Here is a 19,234-nt window from a genome sequence, read left to right as displayed (position 1 = left end):
TCTGTGTATAATTTTTAGCTCTCTTCTCACAATCAAATTAGCATAAATTTAATGTGTTTATTGGAGCATAGCCGGTCACCGGAGGCGCCATTTTAGTCGCTGTCGTTCATCATGCATGCTTTATTTAGTCAGCAGAGCAACCTTAACGGTATTATAGCTATTTAGGCAAAATTATAAATTACTAGTGAAGATAAGATCATGCAAATAATTTTCCTCTTTCTAAATGTGTCGATCGTATACGTTAGAGTCTCGGTGATATAGGTAGCCGAGATCTTGCCCTGCGCTAGGCTAACCTAGCCTATGCGCTTTAGTATACGTTCATACATTATCCACGTTTACCCTCGCGTACCGTTTTATCAATTCAACAGGAGATAGCATATCTCCTAGAATTAATTATATGATTCGATACTCGTCTCCTTCGGAGATTTAAGGGGAAACCCTCCTTCCCTCTGAGTGCCGCCATTAGGCGACAACCCTATCTTGGTCTTGCCATAGAGTAGTACACTTCGGCTTGACTAGGCTAGTGTTTTCTGTCTTCCCCCCTTGCCGGCGAGTATCCCGGCTTGGTTTTACGACAGTAACTCAGAGTATTCAGCTTTTATGCCGACAGCCTGGTTGCCGGGTGAGTAGTCACTCCCCTGCCGGCTTACAGTTGTAGACATAGGAAGCCTAGCTTCCCTAGTCCGCATCTGAAGTGGTAGTACGATGCTGCCACCTTCTCCCTTGCGGTCTAGAAGACCAGTCTTGTTTCGGCAGACCCTTGGGTGAAGAATTGACATTCTTCTGCCGCCCAGGATGGCACCGATATTGAAACAAGGTTTCAAATTCTGTTTGGAGATGGCTGGCAATCCTGCCGCCTTCTCCCGACACAACATACAAGACCCTTTCCCTCCCCCTCTCTGTCCTTTAGCAATAGCCTAGCCATCGCATGTCTGTGGCCGGTGTCCAATCTCCACGCGTTCCGGGTAGAACGAGGCGCCGGTCAGGCTCCTACATAGGCGGCTTGATAACCGCTCCGACTTTCCCCTACGGACGCAAGGCTCCGGGAAAGGTTGTGCCGGCCATGACGGCTGCCGGTAGGAGACCCTTTAGTCTTTGAGTGTTCTTCAGTCCTCCCTTGGACTGCCATCCACATCCCTGAACTGGCAGTTGCCGGCAGCAGATCTTGTGGCTGGATGGAAGCTAGAATGATTCATTCCCCCCTTCCATCTGAACCCTCATTCTGGAGGAAGGCAGTAGGAATAATAATACCAACACCCTTATTTGTTGTACTAAAAACTAATACTTTTATGAAAGGGTTAGTGCTAGTATATACTAATTCTAACACTAGAGATTAGAACCCTTCTCCTTTGATTTTCCTTTAATAAGGAAATTCAAATATTAATATTGGGGGAGGTCAAAGCAATTGGCTGGACAGGAGACACAAGTATGAGTCTTTCCTATTTCCTTTCTAGCTTACTATCCTAAGTTATAATAGTTAAGATACCAAAACATTTATTGCATGAAAATTATTTATCAAGTATGATAAATTACCGCATACTCATTTCAATTTCCTTTCTTTACAGGAGGAGCAAAAAATGAAGTGTGAGGTGATGTACTGTAAACACAAAATTAGGAACTTTTGTGGTCACACTATGTGCAGGTCTCATGCCGCCAGCGTTGTTACCACCGAAACCCTGCGGTATTGGGACCCAAAGAACTGCAACGTCTGCTCGGCCTTGGTGGCCGAGGGTTTCGGCAACCCCAAGTCAGCGGAGTCGAGGGATGCAGCACGCAAGAAGCTTCGCAAATGGGTACAAGGGTTCCAGAAGAACTCTCCGGGACCGTACTTTCCAAATGCTGTTCCCAAAAGCTGGTACTGATGCTGTCGTGCCCCAGACACGACCCGGGCCTCCCTGCGTCCAGATCGCAGTTGATACGGAAGTCAGTGAGGTGATGCAAGGCATGGACATCCACCAGGAGGAAAGGATGTCTGAAGTGTCCACAGACACAGAGAAGGATCTTAGGGACGATCCCGAGGAAGAGTCTACTCTACCTCCCGGAGGAGAAGAAGACGTCGATTCGTCAGAAGCGGAGGAGCCCCTTCCGCCCGTGCTGGCACCAGAACCGACACCATCTACGTCTTCGGCTATTACCCCTCCATAGGACGCCATGGGTCAGGCAGTTTTGGCCCATATTACCACCCTAATGAAGAATCTTTGCAAGGAGAGCAAAGCAAGGGAAGCGAAGATCACAAGAGAGCTCTGTGAAGCGACTCGGACCGCCGCCTCCCAAGGGTCTTACAAGCAACCCAGAGTGCAAGACCTGCCATCCTGCTCCGAGACCTACCTGGAGGTATGCAGAGTTCATGCCTATTACCAACGGCAAGCTCTACATCTCAGAGAAGATGGGAGCCGTCCCCCTGGATGACATTCAGTTCTGGCCGAACTTTAACGCCTACCGATTGCTTCATTCGACTGAAGCATGAACCAGCGTCAAAAGAGGAGACGGAACCGAAGGAGGTCAGGGTATTCGACCACGACAAAGCACAGGCTCTCTTGACGAGTAGCCTGAAGAAGGCAGGTTATACCAACTCACGAGTTTCTGCATTGAGAAAGAAACACCCTACCTTTCTTGCTCCTGCTTCGAGAGCCTTCCCCTTTACGTCGAAGGCATTCCAGACTGTTGCCAAGGCAGTTGAGGCAGGCAAACCATGCCCTACACTAGAGGAGTGTAGGCCATTGTCTTTAGCCCTGCCCACGGATGAGAAGGAATGAAAGGAGGTCCACCTAACCTTCTCAGTAGGAAAGCTAGATGCAGATATCGTGGGACAGCAGTTCAGCGAGAACCTCCCTAAGCTGTCGGACTTTCTCTTGCGAAGGGAGCAAGAGACAAAAGAGAGGCTAGCCGCCTCCCTGTCCCTCCAGAACTGCATAGAGATGTGTGCAGGCCACAACAGCACCCCAGACATGCTCACAGTCCTGTCCAAGATGCATATGGCCACCCTAGTGAAGGACCTGTACGCCTTCATGAAGGCTAGGAGAGCCTGTAGGGAGTTCGTGTTCGCTGCCACGACAGTGAAACACGAATCCAGGAAGCTGATTTCTTCCAGCATCTGGGGTAAGGACCTCTTCCCAAAAGAAGCAGTCCAAGAGGTACTGAAGTTGAGAAAGCCGCCACGGAGAATAGGAACCTTCTCCAAAAGTGGGGCATCTCCTCAAAGAGAAAGTCTTCCCCGGATGCTGGTCCCCAACCAAAACGGAAGTCAAAGAAGCCAAGACTACCTTCTCGGCCTTATCAGCAACATCCCACAGTCACCATGACCGCGATGCCCCAAGTGGTCGCTCAGCCACAGACCACTTTCCAAGTAGTGTCTCAACAGTGGTTACCCAGTCACCAGCTTTCAACCCAGGGTTTGAGAGGCAAACTACTACCTTTCGTCCGAAAGGAAGAGGTTCTTAACGGGGCTCCTCAAGACACCCCTCACGAGGCAGGTGAGGACGCAGTCAAGGTGGCAAGCCCTCTGGACCGCCTAAGCAATGAAATGCTACAGGTAGGAGGGAGACTCCAACACTTTCGAGATCATTGGACCTTCAATCCCTGGTCCCACAGCCTAATCAAAAAGGGACTAGGATGGAAATGGAACAGGTCTCCACCTTCATTTTCTCAATTCTTCCAACACTCCACCCCCTTACTGGAAGAATATACCTAATACTCTTGAGCAAAAAGGTTATAGGGAAAGCAAAGTCCATCAAATTCCAGGGAAGGCTGTTTTGTATTATCAAGAAGGACTCGGACAAACTCAGAGTCATTCTGGACTTGTCGCCACTCAACAAATTCATCGAGAACAACAAGTTCAGGATGTTGACCCTTCAACACATAAGGACCCTGTTACCAAAAGGGGCGTACACAGTCTCAATAGACCTGGCAGATGCTTACTGGCACCTCCCAGTCAGCCATCCCCTCTCCTCCTACCTAGGATTCAAGTTACAGAAGACAAAGTATGTCTTCAGAGACATTCCCTTCGGACAAAACATAGCCCCAAGGATCTTCACGAAACTTGCGGACGCAGTCGTACAACAACTACGCCTAGAAGGTGTTCAGGTGGCAGCGTACCTGGACGACTGCCTGGTGTGGGCAGCATCCAAGACTGCTTGTCTGCAAGCATCCAAGAAAGTGATCCAGTTCCTGGAACATCTGGGATTCAAGATCAACTTCAAGAAGTCTCGCCTCTCCCCAGCTCAGGAGTTTCAATGGCTGGGAATCCATTGGAACTTGAAAGTCACACCGCCTCTCCATTGCACCAAAAAAGACGAGAGAGATCGCGGGTTCTGTCAAGAGACTACTGAAATCCGACAGGATCTCAAGACGCCAACAGGAAAGAGTACTGGGCTCTCTCCAGTTTGCAGCAGTAACAGACCCAGTGCTAAGAGCACAGCTGAAAGATGCGTCAGGAGTCTGGAGAAGATACGTATCAAACGCTCGAAGAGATCTACAAAGACCGGTACCGACCTTATTACGATCACTTCTCAAGCCGTGGTCGAAGATCAAGAGCCTAACGAGGACCATTCCCTTACAACCACCATCCCCATCGGTGACCATCCACATGGATGCCTCGACGGAAGGATGGGGAGGTCACTCCCATCAAAGGAAAGTCCAAGGGACTTGGTCATCCTTGTTCAAGACCTTTCACATCAATATTCTGGAGGCCATGGCAGTCCTCTTGATGCTGAAGAAACTATCCCCTCACAGATCAGCCCACATCAGGCTGGTCTTGGACAGCGAAGTGATAGTGAGATGTCTGTACCAAGGCTCGAGATCGCCCCACATCAACCATATGATGTTAGCCATCTTTCGTTTAACAAAAAAGAAGAGATGGCATTTATTGGCAGTTCACCTACAAGGGTTCCACAATGTGACAGCGGACGCTCTATCCAGGCTAAAGCCGATAGAGTCAGAATGGTCCCTAGACGCAGACTCATTCTCCTTCATCTTGGAAAAAGTCCCAGAACTGCAGATCAACCTTTTCGCGACGAGCGACAGCAAGAAACTACCTCGATATGGAGCCCCATACGAGGGTCCTCTGGCAGAGGCGACGGACGCCATGTCCCTCAATTGGAACAAATGGACCCGGATCTACCTGTTCCCTCCAACCAATCTCCTGCTGAAGGTCCTCAACAAGCAGAGATCCTTCAAGGGAACTGCAGCACTAGTGGCCCCCAAGTGGCCCAAGAGCAATTGGTTCCCTCTGGTGATGGAACTGAAGCTGAGGCTGGTCCCTCTACCGAACCCAGCTCTATCTCAACTGGTTCAGAAGTCGACTGTCTTAGCTTCATCACAGAGAACCCAAAACATTCATCTCATGATTTTTTCGCCTTGGCAGTAAAGAAAAGATTTTGGATCTCAAAAGGCAGTATAGACTTCCTGGAAGACTACAAGTCAAAGTCAACCACAAGACAATACGAATCGTCTTGGAAAAAGTGGGTTGCTTTCGTAAAACCAAAAAGGCCGAAAGATATCTCAATAGATTTCTGCCTGTCCTTCTTTATCCACCTTCACGAGCAAGGCTTGGCTGCCACCATGATAACTACGTGTAAGTCAGTCTTGACTAGACCTCTTCTATACGCCTTCCAGGTGGACCTGGCGAACAAAATCTTCAACAAAATTCCGAAGGCATGCGCTAGACTTAAACCTGCAGCCCCTCCGAAGCCCATTTCATGGTCTCTGGACAAAGTCTTACACTATGCTTCAGCCTTGAACAATAAGGATTGTTCTCTTAAGGATCTAACACAAAAAGTTATTTTCCTGTTCGCTATAGCCTCAGGGGCTAGAGTTAGTGAAATAGTAGCCCTATCAAGAGATGAGGGCCATATTCAGTTCACGGAAGCGGGAGAACCGAATCTCTTTCGTGATCCTACCTTTCTCGCCAAAAACGAGCTACCCACCAAAATGTGGGGTCCCTGGAGAATCTGCCCTCTGAAGGAAGATGTCCCTCTATGCCCAGTAGTGTGTCTAAAGGTCTATCTTCGAAGAACTTCAGACTTCAGGGGAGGACAGCTCTTCAAAGGCAAAACCTCAGGATCGAACTTATCCCTAAAACAACTGAGGGCGAAGCTCACCTACTTCATTCGCAGAGCGGATCCTGATAGTACACCCACAGGTCATGATCCGAGAAAAATTTCTTCCTCACTGAACTTCTTTCAGTATATGGACTTTGAGCGTCTCCGCTCATACACTGGTTGGAAATCCTCCAGAGTGTTTTACAAACATTATGCGAAGCAAGTGCACGAACTCAAACATTTTGTGGTGGCAGCAGGTAGTGTGGTGAAACCTGTCGTCTAGTGCTGCGATGAACAGTGAATTGATTGGGACTTATTAATTTGGGTGAAAAGGTGTTGGCACCTTCCAGTGCAATACCCTTTTATAGTGTGTCACCCTGGTGACACTAGGACTGTTCTCTTTTAGGTGCAGAATTATACCAATGACACTAGTGCCATGTACACTTGTACACAGTGTTGATAGTTATCCAACATTTACATTAAAATTATCTTAATAATTTTTTCAACTGTTGTGAGTGGCATTTAATCCTTTTCTTCCCTTTCAGGTAGAAAAACATTTGTCTATATATGTTGAATGTATAATTCCTTTACATATTATATTACACCTGTTGTTCCATTTAATTATTAACTTAATAAATGATTAAAGTGTAATTGGGTCTTATTTCACCCCAAAAGTAACTAAAATAAAACTTAGCTGGAGTCCTTTTACTTATTTTCCTAAGTAAACTCATACTTAAGGTACTGATTCATATGAACAAAAAGATCTGGTTGATACTTATATTTGTTCCTACACGAATACAAACCTTGAGCTTCTATCGTCTAGTATGACACTTCCCTGCAGGGGGCAGGAAGCCCTAACATTGTTCCATGATTAGTGGTAATGACATATCGTCATATATTTCAGCTGTCTGGATGACCATATAGAAGCTGACCCAAGGTTGAGGCACTTATACAAACCCACAGATACAGTACTTTCAAGTAATTCTCTGGTAAGCTTCCATCAGGACGACATGGCTTGAGCCCAAAAAACGGATTTTGAAGCAAAGCGAAAATCTATTTTTGGGTGAGATGGCCATGTCATCCTGATGGACCCACCCTCCTTTTCGAAGAAAAAGCTTAGGTAATAATCCCTGCCGAAACTACTATATCTGTGGCACAATGCTCAATGCTACAAGGAATGAAAGCCACCTTGGAGCCCTGTAATAGTAGGGGAGGAAGGGTAACCTTGATAACGGCTCCCCTTCAATTTCGCCACTCTTCCCCCTCAGAGCGAAAACGCTATTCGGGGTGAAGATTGCCATGTGTCGTATCAAGATATACGTCCCCTGATATTATGCGATATCCTTAAGAAAAATTTTAAGGATACTCGCTCCAGGAGTTAGAATTCTGGAGACCTATGGTCAATTCTCTGGGAGTATCACTGTAGCCAAATATCCCTTAGAAAGCTGTCTATAGGAAGCTTCCATCAGGACGACATGGCCATCTCACCCAAAAATAGATTTTTCCCTTTGCTTCAAAATCTATTTTAGGAAATAAATGTAACACTCCATGTAATTTTTTAGCAAAGTTAAAAAATTTGGATGGATGAAAATACTGGACAGTATTATATCTAAAATTAATAAAATTATTCAAGTAAAGTACAGTGTGTTAGTGATGCAAAAAACTAAAGTATCATTTGTTTCCTAACTATAATACCAGCAACTAATAATTATCAGAGGAATTTAGTCTTTCAATTTCTCATTATAAAGAGAATCAATATCAAATTGTATTGTACTGTAAAATAAACTGATTCTTGTACTTTTAGTCGTTGCCTATTTTTTACTTTTCATTTTCTAATATAGTCAAGACACGCCATTGGTCTTCTGCTACTCATTGTAATATTTGTCTATATCATACAGTATTCTCACATTGCAATAAAATTAACAGCGACATCTACTAACTGTAATTTCATTACATCTAAATTAATCATCCCCCTAAATCCCATGTATAGCTCAAATTCCTCTTGTACCACCATATACTCAAACAAGGCCTTCATGAGGGGTTTGGTGGGACAATATTTATTTATGTGCATTGCCAAACTTCTATTCTAAGAAAAATTTTTATGAAATATAGGTCGCTATATTACAAAACTGATGTATAAAGTTGTTAATTATCAATATTTTAAAAAGTTTTTCAATATCCTATCATTATTATTATTAGGATGCCAAAAGCCCAAGGGCTCCAACATGGGAAAAATATCTCGGTGAGGAAAGGAAATAAATAAACTACATGAGAAGTAATTAATATTGAACATAAAATATCTTAAGATCGGCAATGATATTGAAATAGATCTCTGTCATATATAAACTAAGAAGAGAGACTTATGTCAGCATGTTCAACATAAAAAAAAATTGCTGCAAGTTTGAACTTCTGAAGTTCCACTGATTCAAGTGCCCAATTAGGAAGATCATTGCACATTTTGGTCATAGCTGGAATAAAACTTATAGAATACTGAGAAATGTGGCATGCATCTATAATCTTGATTCTCAGGTCAAGAGTTGGAATCCGCATCTGTCAGTTAAGAAGCAATAATTCCTTTGCTAATCTATTAAGAATGGTTAAAATTTATAAAATAAGAGTCCCTCATAGTAAATGTGGGGACTCGCGGATGAAAATATAGTTGGCACTCAAGCACATGTTAATAATCAAGTTAATTGAAGAATAAAACGAACTGTTTCATAACTCGGAATTCTAATGCTAAAAATACTGCTATGGTATATATTACTGTACTTATCAAACACTATATGATGAATATCTGAATACTGTAAAGGTAAAATAAACTGTTACATCAGCGAGCCTTTCCAAGACAATAGGAGTGGTCATTCCTTGGTCACTAGACTCTGAAAGGAGGATAATCTGTACAGGACATAGGATTTGACTTTAGGTTAATGATTCCCCTTGGGAATTAGTAAGAAATAAAGGGCTTCGACACTAGTCGTTTCTACAAAGAATTTGAAGAAGTGGTGTGTGTTTCTCCTTTGGAAATATCAAAACCATCAACAAAGTTGGCCCTACAATAGTATATGCCATATATCCCTCAAAACACTAACATACTATACACCACCCTTTACTTCTGTCATTTCTGCACTATCATTTTAAACAGTATAGGTCTCTACATGCAAAATTAAGCCCACTCCATTACTGTGGATGGGGTTTCACTAGAACACTAGTACTGTAATCTACTTTAAACTTATTTCAATCAAATAATCCTACACCTACCTTTTATTGCAAATCTCATCAATCGAGAAAATTTTGTGAATACTTTCTGCTTTTGCGCATCGTTGGCAGCCTTAATATGTTTAATGTTGGACCACTTTGAATGTCCAGCCATGCCTCTCATGACATAAGAACAAGAAGATGCTGGAAGAGTACCAAAAAGCAAACTTTTACCATAAAGACACTTCATTTGGAAGCCAACTGAGGGGAGCCTGTAGACCTGCAAGAAAATTTATTAAAATTAAAGTGAATACAGTAACTATACAATGCAGCAAGTACCAGTATATAATTCATGATAGTTAGAATTTAATTTGCTGTTAAAAACAAAATAAGCTAAAATTAGGTGTCAATATACTACAGCAGTTTGTTCTTTACTATAGATCAGAAATTCCAAAAACAGAGGCTTTGTCATCTACGTATAATATGAGGGTGAGAACAGGTGTAAGAAGTGAGTTAGCAGCTAGAGTGGATATGAATGTGTTTAGGTGGTTTGGCCATGTTGAGAGAATGGAAAATGGCTGTCTGCTAAAGAAGGTGATGAATGCAAGAGTTGATGCGAGAAGTACAAGAGGAAGGCCAAGGTTTGGGGGGATAGATGGAGTGAAGAAAGCTCTGGGTGATAGGAGGATAGATGTGAGAGAGGCAAGAGAGCGTGCTAGAAATAGGAATGAATGGAGAGTAATTGTGACGCATTTCCGGTAGGCCCTGCTGCTTCCTCCGGTGCCTTGGATGACCACAGAGGTAGCAGCAGTAGGGGATTCAGCATTATAAAGCTTCATCTGTGGTGGATAACGAGGGAGGGTGGGCTGTGGCACCCTAGCAGTACAAGCCGAACTCGGTTGAGTCCCTTGTCAGGCTGGGAGGAACGTAGAGAGGAGAGGCCCCCTCTTTTGTTTCATTTGTTTGATGTCGGCTACCCCCCAAAATTGGGGGAAGTGCCTTGGTATATGTATGTATGATATTACCTGAAATTACTATATCCAAAAGCTCACAAGTTCTAATGCCATCCCTTTACCTCCAAAACAAAGTCTGATTTCATCATAAATGTTTTAAAATCAATACTTTCCTTGGATATGGTTAGACATAAAAAAGGATTATATCTATTTTATGTTATAGGACCTTTGGAAAATGCTTATTTTTTTGTATTAAATATTAATGTAAATATAAAAACATTGTAATGATTTGTAATTAATCTTAGATGCTGTGCCTTTTCTGGCCTGAATTCCTATCTAGTCAAGTCTTCATAAAGCTACTTCCATAAATACTTCACTCAACACCTACTCCTCACCTTTCATCATCATATGCCCTGACTACCTCAATTTATAAGATCTCAAAGTATTTTGTTGGCTTTTTGTTTTATTGAAAGGATCGTCAACAAACAAACAGGCAATAGTTAGGTAAAGATCATTTTTCAACTACAAAAAATTTACAGATAATGAGATTATTGTTCAAACTACAGAAGGCAGCAATAAATTAAAAAAAAAAATACATTTTATGCTTGTATCTGACCTTTTACTAAATTCAGTGATCTTAATTTTATCTACAATTATTTCTTTTTTTTCATTTTATCCTATCATTAATATTGTACAACATAATGGGACAATTGTCAGAAAATCCTTCTTTTGAGAAGGAAAACCCATAGTTTTGGACTAATAGATCTTAAAAAGGAAATTAAAATGAATGGAAAAATGTTTGCAGTTAAAAGGCTACTTTAATATCAAACATTCTAAAGGTAAAATAGAATAAAAATTCACTCCCATACAGTATTATAATACATTATGTATAGTGCAGTACTTGGACTGGATTTATGAATTTGGGCCAGACGACCTGGCACTGGGCCTGGAAGGCCATTCAGTGCCCATATGCAACTAGGGAAAAATCTCGGAGGCTAGACAGCAACATAAAAGAAAAGAGTAGAAATATAGTAAAAAACTAAAAAGTAAGGAGAAGATCAAAGGCCAGACAGCAACATAAAAGAAAAGTAAGAATGGAAATATAGTAAAAGACTAAAAAGAGAATGTAACTAAGGGTAAGGGCTGAAAGGACTCTGCAAACACCTGTCCTTAATAACATCTTAGCTTTTGTTGTTTGCAGCCTATTAGTAGAATTTTCTTTGCATCACAATGCATCATCAAGGAAAAAAATACAGAAATTCAGTAAAAGAATAATACAGTAATATATATTGGAATTGAAGGCAAATAAATTACATTAAAAGACTCTTTGCACATCATTTAATCATGGTTAATATTACATTATACTGCATGACCAAATCTTGTGTGAAAATCAAAGGATACCAAGTATGTTGCACGCAGTTGTGTAATACATAATAACAGAACCACTGACATAAACGTTCAAGTCAGCAATTATTAACAACCTTAACCCTCCTATGAAAGAAAAACTGAAAAAATTACACATTTGAAAGTAATTTGTATTTTTCCTAACGATACAAACCTGTAGCTATTTATAGGGATTTACTTTTGGCGAAGCTGAAAGACTAGCCATAAAGACTTTCAAGCGAGGTGGCAACTACCAAACCCACTAGTTAGCAGAGATAGTGAGGGGTATTGGAGGTTCCCAGCTATCCTATTCACTCACAAACTAGTGTGTCTAAACCACTTTTGATTGCAGGCAGGACATTCTAGGGGGATAGGTGATGGTGGGATAATTTGGTTTGTATTGTTAGGAATACAAATTATTTTAAAATTTGTCATTTTTTCCAACACTCCATACAAATCTTACGCTATTTATAGGGATGACTTACCCATCAGGAGGGTGCAGGTCCGGACCAACTGGCTTGGCCTTTAACCCGGGTCTTCCTCATACGGGCTTGGCACGTAACTGAGGAGAACCCTGACACCTCGCTAAAACTTCGTGCAACGCACGGATAGCGGCCCGAGCAACCTATGTGCTTATGATACTGGAAATGTGACTGCCTAGGTAAGATTTCTCCAAGATAAATAGGAATCTTTAGCATCAATCATACATGCTACCCCATACCCACCTCAGTTGCTCCAGTCACATACTGATCAGTCACCTTCAACCCTGGTGGTGAGTTGGAGGTGAATTTCCCTGATATCTTTTTTAATTTCCTCCACACAGAAGATGGTGGTGTTCTACTGTTAATGGAGGAAACAAAAGACACCCAAGACTGGCACCTAGCTTCTTTCGTGGCATGATGAAACTGTGCTCTACATTTCTTGTATATAATTGAATTCTCCTCATACGGCATCTGCGCAATCGAGTCAGACTTTTTTGTGCCTCTGTGCAGGGCAGTTAGTTCTGAAGACCACCAGGGGACTGGTCATCATTTGAATAACCCTGTTGTTTTGGGAATTGACTCCTGCTGTATGAAGAGTTCTATTCAGTAAGTCTATGGCATCATCAACACTTTTAAACTTCTGCATTCCCTTCAATTTCACTTAGCTCAACACTCCATCGTGGCGATCTCTGTAAAGGTGGATCATTGTTAGATTTTATAATGATTGGCACATGATCACTAGTATGCCGATCATCTAATGTCCTCCAATCAAAATCAAAAAGGCAATTAGAGCTTGCGATTGATAGATCAATGCATGACAAGGTACCTGTCTGGACACAAAAGTGTGTGAGCTGTCCTGTATTAAAGAGTCCGACAACCTCATTTTCCACAATTGACGATATAATATTACCCATTATGTTTGCTAAAACATCACCCCACAAAGGATGTCTACCATTCAAATCTCCAAGTAAAAGAAACCATTGAGGGAGTTGTTGAATCACCTCTACTAAATCATCATACCAAGTGTTATCATTTGGGGGCAAGTACATAGAGCAAATTGTATATTTTCTCAATTTACGTATCATTCTGATAAGTCACTCCGGGGAGTGCTCATCCTTAACTTCTCCCGTCCTCCTGCCGAAGCTTGGAGAACATCGGGGTGGGCAGGAGATGAAGTGTCGGCGCTTGAGTGTGTATGCACACCGAATTGTAAGACTTCTTGCAGCTTTTCCTTTGACAGAAGACCTATCAGCCCCAAGGAAGTTCACTACAAATGAACAGCGTCGTCTGAGAGACTCCCGTGTTGAGGATCCTTCCAGTGCCCCTCTGGGGAAGCTGTGGAGGGAGTCTTAACGCAATGTTGTCCCAGAGTTACGTGTGCGCCACTCGCACTCGACCGACCCTCAGGGGAAGCCATTCGAGCAGAGTTGGAATGGTGAGATCAAAGCGACGGTTGGTCGCTACTGCTGGTGAGAACGGGGGGCTAAGCTACCCCACTCCTTCTCCGCCAAAAGAGTTGGATAATTATACCCTGTAAGAAAAGCTTATAGGCTAGTTTTAGCTTCACCAAAATAAATACTCCACAGTAAAAAGAGAAAGGTTTGTATGTTGCACTGGAACAAATAAAATATTTTAAGAACAGCAACAACCTTAAAATAGATCTTCCATATATAAACAACAAAAAATAAAAAAATAACAAGAGGAAATGAAATAAGATAGAAAAGTATGCTCGAGTAGTTTCTTATGAGAGAAAATTGGGCTGTATTTGGATCTGTGACTGCATTAAAGGAAAAATTTTGAAACCACACACATAAACAAACTCTACTGAGAAAGTACCCGAAAAAAGACAAACAGTTACAACGAAATCCATTAGAAATACAAAAACATCTTCATCTACCAGTGCAAATCTCGACCAGACCAAAGACGGCAAAAGAATTCTTTAAACTTTTTTAAGCAAATCTGTATTTACATTAATATCAACCTTCCAAAAACTTAAAATACACCTAGTGGTAACAATAAACTACCAACCTCCCAAACTTAAGGTAAGCAATATGTGTATGCAAGGTTATGCCTCAGGCAGAATACAGCACCATAATTAGGCTAGGTTTAGTCAGCATGTAAGATATCCTTGTACATATCATTGTCACATTTTCCTATTTCTTATCTAGTTTTACTAATTATGATTTTTGGTGATTAGACAAGAAAAATTTATCATTTCAACTGGTTTCATTGCATTTCAAGTGTATATCATATTTACTTTTGAATCTTCAATACCAGTAGCTTTCATTTATTTGAACCAAAAGCTTAGTTTTAAACTTGGCCCATAGCTTTTATATGTAGAGGTAGGGAGAAACAATAATGAGTAGCTTGGCCTAGCAATAATGTCTAAAATGCACAAGGCACAATATAATTGGTATTCTTTAATCGGTTATTTGCTATTTCCAAACATTTATTACTAAAACGGACTCAGAGAATATAGGATGACCGCATCTATAAAATAACCTGTAAATATTTACCCACATGTCTTCACTAGCAAACATCAAAACCTCATGTTCCCTTTACACCTAGATTAGGATGCTGTCCCTACTGCTAGGTCCTTATTATCATCATTATTAATTGTTAAGCTACAACTCTAGTTGGAAAAGCATGATGCTATATGACCAAGGACTTCAACAGGGAAGATAGCCTAGTGAGGAAAGGAAATAAGGAAATAAATAAACTACAAGAGAAGTAATTAACAGTTAAAATAAAACATTTTATGACCAGTAACATTAAAATAAATCTTTCATATATAAATTATTAAAACTTCAAAAAACAAGAGGAAGAGAGATACTATAACAGGATAGTGTGCCCAAGTGTACCCTCAAGCAAGAGAACTCTACCCCAAGACAGTGGAAGACTGTGGTACAGTGGCTATGGCACTGCTCAAGACTAGAGAACATCGGTTTTATTTGGGAGTGTCCTTATCCTAGAAGAGCTGCTTACCATAGCTAGAGTCTCTTCTACCCTTACCAAGAGGGATGAAGCCACTGAACAATTACATTGCAGTAGTTAACCCATTGAGCAAAGAAGAGTTGTTTAGTAAACTCAGTGTTGTCAGGTGTATGAAGAGAGAGGAGAATATGTAAAGAAGACTATTCGGCGTGTGTGTCGGCAAAGGGAAAATGAGCCGTAGCCAGAGAGAAGGATCCAATGTAATACTGTCAGGCCAGTCAAAGGACCCAATGACTCTAGCGGAAGTATCTGTTACTCATTGAGAGACAATCCCCATACCCGCTCCTTGCTTAAAATGACACAGGATGCTGTGTTCTTGCTCATCACGCATATAATTTCTGACTGGAACACAAAGTTATATCAAATTACCTTGCATATGGCAGCCATAACTAAGGTTACCACTACCAAAGCTACTCAAAACAAGAAATTTACCCTGACGCTTTATCAGCCAATACGACATAAGAGTTCAGTAATTTATAGCCAATGACTAGGTAAGGCTAGCAGGAGTACCTACGATTAGGAATTCTCTCTTTGATTTAGTGAAATGGCGGAGAAATTTCCTTTCCTCTGCCAGAGACGGCCCTTATCTGCTGATCTACAAACTTTCCCATGATTGTCCACATATCTATAACAATTCGTCTAAATCCTTATCCTTTCAAGGTATTACATAACTTGGCACTCCTGGGCCAACTTCTTGACTTAACTAGGCTAGATTAAGTTATTGACTACAGTACTTCACTTAATTCCAAGCTATACCTACTAAACATTAAAACCCCCATCCCCCCAAAAAAAATACAAACTACCTGCCAAAACTAATTTATGGATAAGCGTAGCATATAGATCATAGTTGGGACTACCGGTGTCTTAAATTCTACCAGGTAAGCAGAACTCGACTAAATACTTAGCTTTTCTTATCTTTTTCAATATTGCAAGACTCTGTAAACCATTATTGAACGATCGCTACTAAATACAAACCTGCATTTTGATAATTGCGGCACTTTTATACTTCCCTTCGGCTTATATTTGATATTTCTGCGTTTACACATTACACTACACGTACAACCTTTAACATAGTTACCCCCAAAATGTAAACACACCTTGGATTATCTACCAAGAGTTGGTGTACTAGGCGTTTCTATCAGATTTTGTTTCCCTTTCTTTAATTTACTTTCGTAGTCAATTAAACTGCATTTCTATTCTAATTCTTTTTATTACTATTTACTATTGCAAACCTCTCTGGCACATATTTGATAACTGTTCATATGTCATATTATTATTATTATTATTATTATTATTATTATTATTATTATTATTATTATTATTATTATTATTATTCATTTTTTGTTACTCATACTCTTCAGAGACTGGTAGTTTATATTGTGGGGTTCCGGGTTACATCCACCCTCCTTAGGATTCAGGAATCCATCACTTTCCTTCAGTCCCTGAAATTAGCAACAGGAGAAAAACGTAAACAGAAAACGCTACTGAGAACTATCAAAATGACTGAAACGATATTACGGTTTATTTCGGTTGTGCGCTGATTGCTCAGGGAAAAAAATAATTCCCGATGAGAAATTGGAAGAAGGAGAGGAGCAGCAACAAGAAAGAAGCAGAGGAAATCTAGATTCTGGTATGAATAATCACTTGAAAACGTTAAATAGGCGTAGCTATGTTGCAAAATCCTACCATGGATCTGTTGTATACATAAGTATGGCAATGAATATTGAATATGAAAGAAGAATTTAAAAACTCCAAACCGACCATAATAACTTGCCAAAACTGATGATAGCAAGGTGTTATCCCAACTACTTTCAAGGTAAAAAGGGATAAAAAAAAACTAAAGATTAAAATTGTCAGTAACAATGTGTATTGTACACATATAAAAGCTTAATTACAGTATTATGTATAAGCTTAGAAGCTTTGCATCTATCTGTTATGTGATAGAGTGCCGCAAACTTATTTTTCGGAGCGAGCACTTACTAGGAACCAAGTTAAATAAATCAGTACGGTCAAAGCTAACGATGGGGAAAGATGAGGGAATGAAAAGGGTTAATGACGAGTGTCAAGGCTATAAAGAAAGTATAGAAAATTGTTTAGGCGAACTCGCAGAACAAAAAACGAGCGATGAGAAACCGGTGGTCTTTGATCAAGAATCTGAAGGTTTTCAACAAAGAATTATTAACGTAAGACAGAAACGAAAATAACAAACCAGAGGGATCGTTAGACAAAAGATCCACCAGTAAAGTAAGAATAGAGGCAAAAGAGGGTTAAAGTACTATAATAAATAATGAACAAAACAGTGGAAAAACAGTAGGAATAAAATGGTCAGAACAAGACTCCTAGATATACTGAAAGAATGACCCCCAAAATATGCGTGCATTTTAAAATTGGATTCTGTAAAATAGACGAGTCATCTAGAAACCTACACACACGCTGCCAGTATTATAAATTTGGCCTACAGAGACGTGGCAAAGAAACAAACACATTGCAAACTTTACAAAGAAGATAAGTCATGTATGGAAATGAATAAAATGTGGACATTGGCAGAAAGACGCATGGTACAATAAAAGTAATTATATAAAACCTGGACAAAATATAAGTAGAGATTATGCAGATGGAATCTGCAAAAGAGGACAGACCTACAAGTTTAGCCATAATAACTTAAGAAGTAAAGTAACGATCTCAGTATAAGGAGGAAACAAGGATATGTGAAGTTGCAATAGGGGGAACAAAAACATGGAGTGGAACAAAGAATACAGCCATGCAGGTAAAAAAAAAGTATAGAAAACCAGATTATTTTATAAGGTAAAAATGGAGGAAATAGGAAGAGAAATTCAAGAAATATGAAAAGAAAAATCTCACAGTCTATGTCAAAGTAACTTGACGTGGATGGAAACAGTTATGGCAAACCGTAACACAGCCCTATGGATGGGATGGCTCATACAGCAGGATAGTTAAACCGGAGTGGGGCATTCCCTGAAGGAAGGTTGACAGCAGATCATCTGCTAACTCTGAACGCAGCAATCGACTATAATGTTTGTTTATATGGGAGGACCGACGTACATATGGTTTTGTGATGCATGAAAGTGCTTCAATAAGTTAGATCTCAAGGATTGTATTAAACAGGTGGAAACAATGACAGGATCGAAAGAAGCACTGGTAGTGAAGAAATTTAATGAAAAGGATATGGCAGTCATTAACTGTCATGGAGGAACAAGTAAGACAAGGAACTATGTTTGGACCCAAGCCATGCAGTATCGTGACTGACAAAGTGAACAGCATGATTAGAAAAAAAATATAACGTCGATTAAGAATTTTGAAATTGGATCCCTAATATTTGTAGATGATGATATGTTTTCCATAGAAAGGAAAGAAAGAGTAGAATGTGAGATAAGTAACTGTCATAGCTTGGAAATCCTAAAAAAAAATTCACAATCAGTACCAATCCCCAAAACTCTGGTGTAATAATAATTAAAGAAAAGAAAAGAAGAGGATATTAAAGCAAAAGTGAAGAATTGATGGGTAAATGTAGTTAAGGAATATAAGTATATGGTAGAGTGGTACACAGAGAAAGGAAACAAAAAGTGAGTGTCAATAAGAAAAACCAAAGGGTCTTATACATGACCTGAAAAAAATATAGATATGAGAATAGGAAAAATTACACTGGAAGGGAGAAAGAAAATAGGCTATATGAAACAGTGGTTGTTCCAAAAATATTTGCTAATGTAGCGACTGGAGTGAACTAATATATAAAGATATGAAAGATCTGGAAACATTTCAATACAGAATAACAAGAAATATACATGAACAACCTTCAAGTACTCCATACTAGGGCATCTTATCTGAGACTGGAATATGGCCAGTGTCTTCCAGGATAGACTATAAAAATAATGCTGTTCCATAACATAATAAACTCTGATGAAAAAAGAGATTAATCGGGGAGATAACTGAAGATCAATTGAAGAACCTCAATGAAAAATGCTGTAGTAACAGCATTGAAGACATTTGTTGTAAATATAGAAGGAAAATGGGAGAAATAAGAAATTTGCGGAAAGGCCCCTGAAAAAAGAATAGGAAAAGCATTATGGAAAAAATATAGGAAACTATTGAAGAAAAGAAGAAAGGAATGAAAAACTTGAGATTCATATAAGGAAATGGTCCCGCAGCTTTATATCAGAGAATTGGATAA

At 40.4% G+C, this 19,234-nt stretch overlaps 1 protein-coding gene across 4 annotated transcripts in view; it reads right to left on the bottom strand.

The window, feature by feature from the left end:
* The window catches only part of LOC137622013 (probable transcriptional regulatory protein Cthe_2075), a 192,992-nt gene that overhangs the window by 44,056 nt on the left and 129,702 nt on the right, over positions 1–19,234 (bottom strand). For 3 of the 4 annotated variants that reach the window (XM_068352495.1, XM_068352496.1, XM_068352497.1), the window contains one exon: positions 9,297–9,513. In XM_068352495.1, the coding sequence (XP_068208596.1) occupies positions 9,297–9,513 (217 nt within the window). Of the gene's footprint in view, positions 1–9,296; positions 9,514–16,020; positions 16,140–19,234 lie in introns of those variants that run through there. The other variant, XM_068352498.1, reaches the window with a different exon arrangement.

This window comes from Palaemon carinicauda, chromosome 28 (genome assembly GCF_036898095.1).
Source record: "Palaemon carinicauda isolate YSFRI2023 chromosome 28, ASM3689809v2, whole genome shotgun sequence".
Classification (NCBI taxonomy): Eukaryota; Metazoa; Arthropoda; class Malacostraca; order Decapoda; family Palaemonidae; genus Palaemon; species Palaemon carinicauda.
The sequence above is the reverse complement of the archived record's forward strand: the minus strand, read 5'-3'. Positions and strand labels throughout refer to the sequence as shown.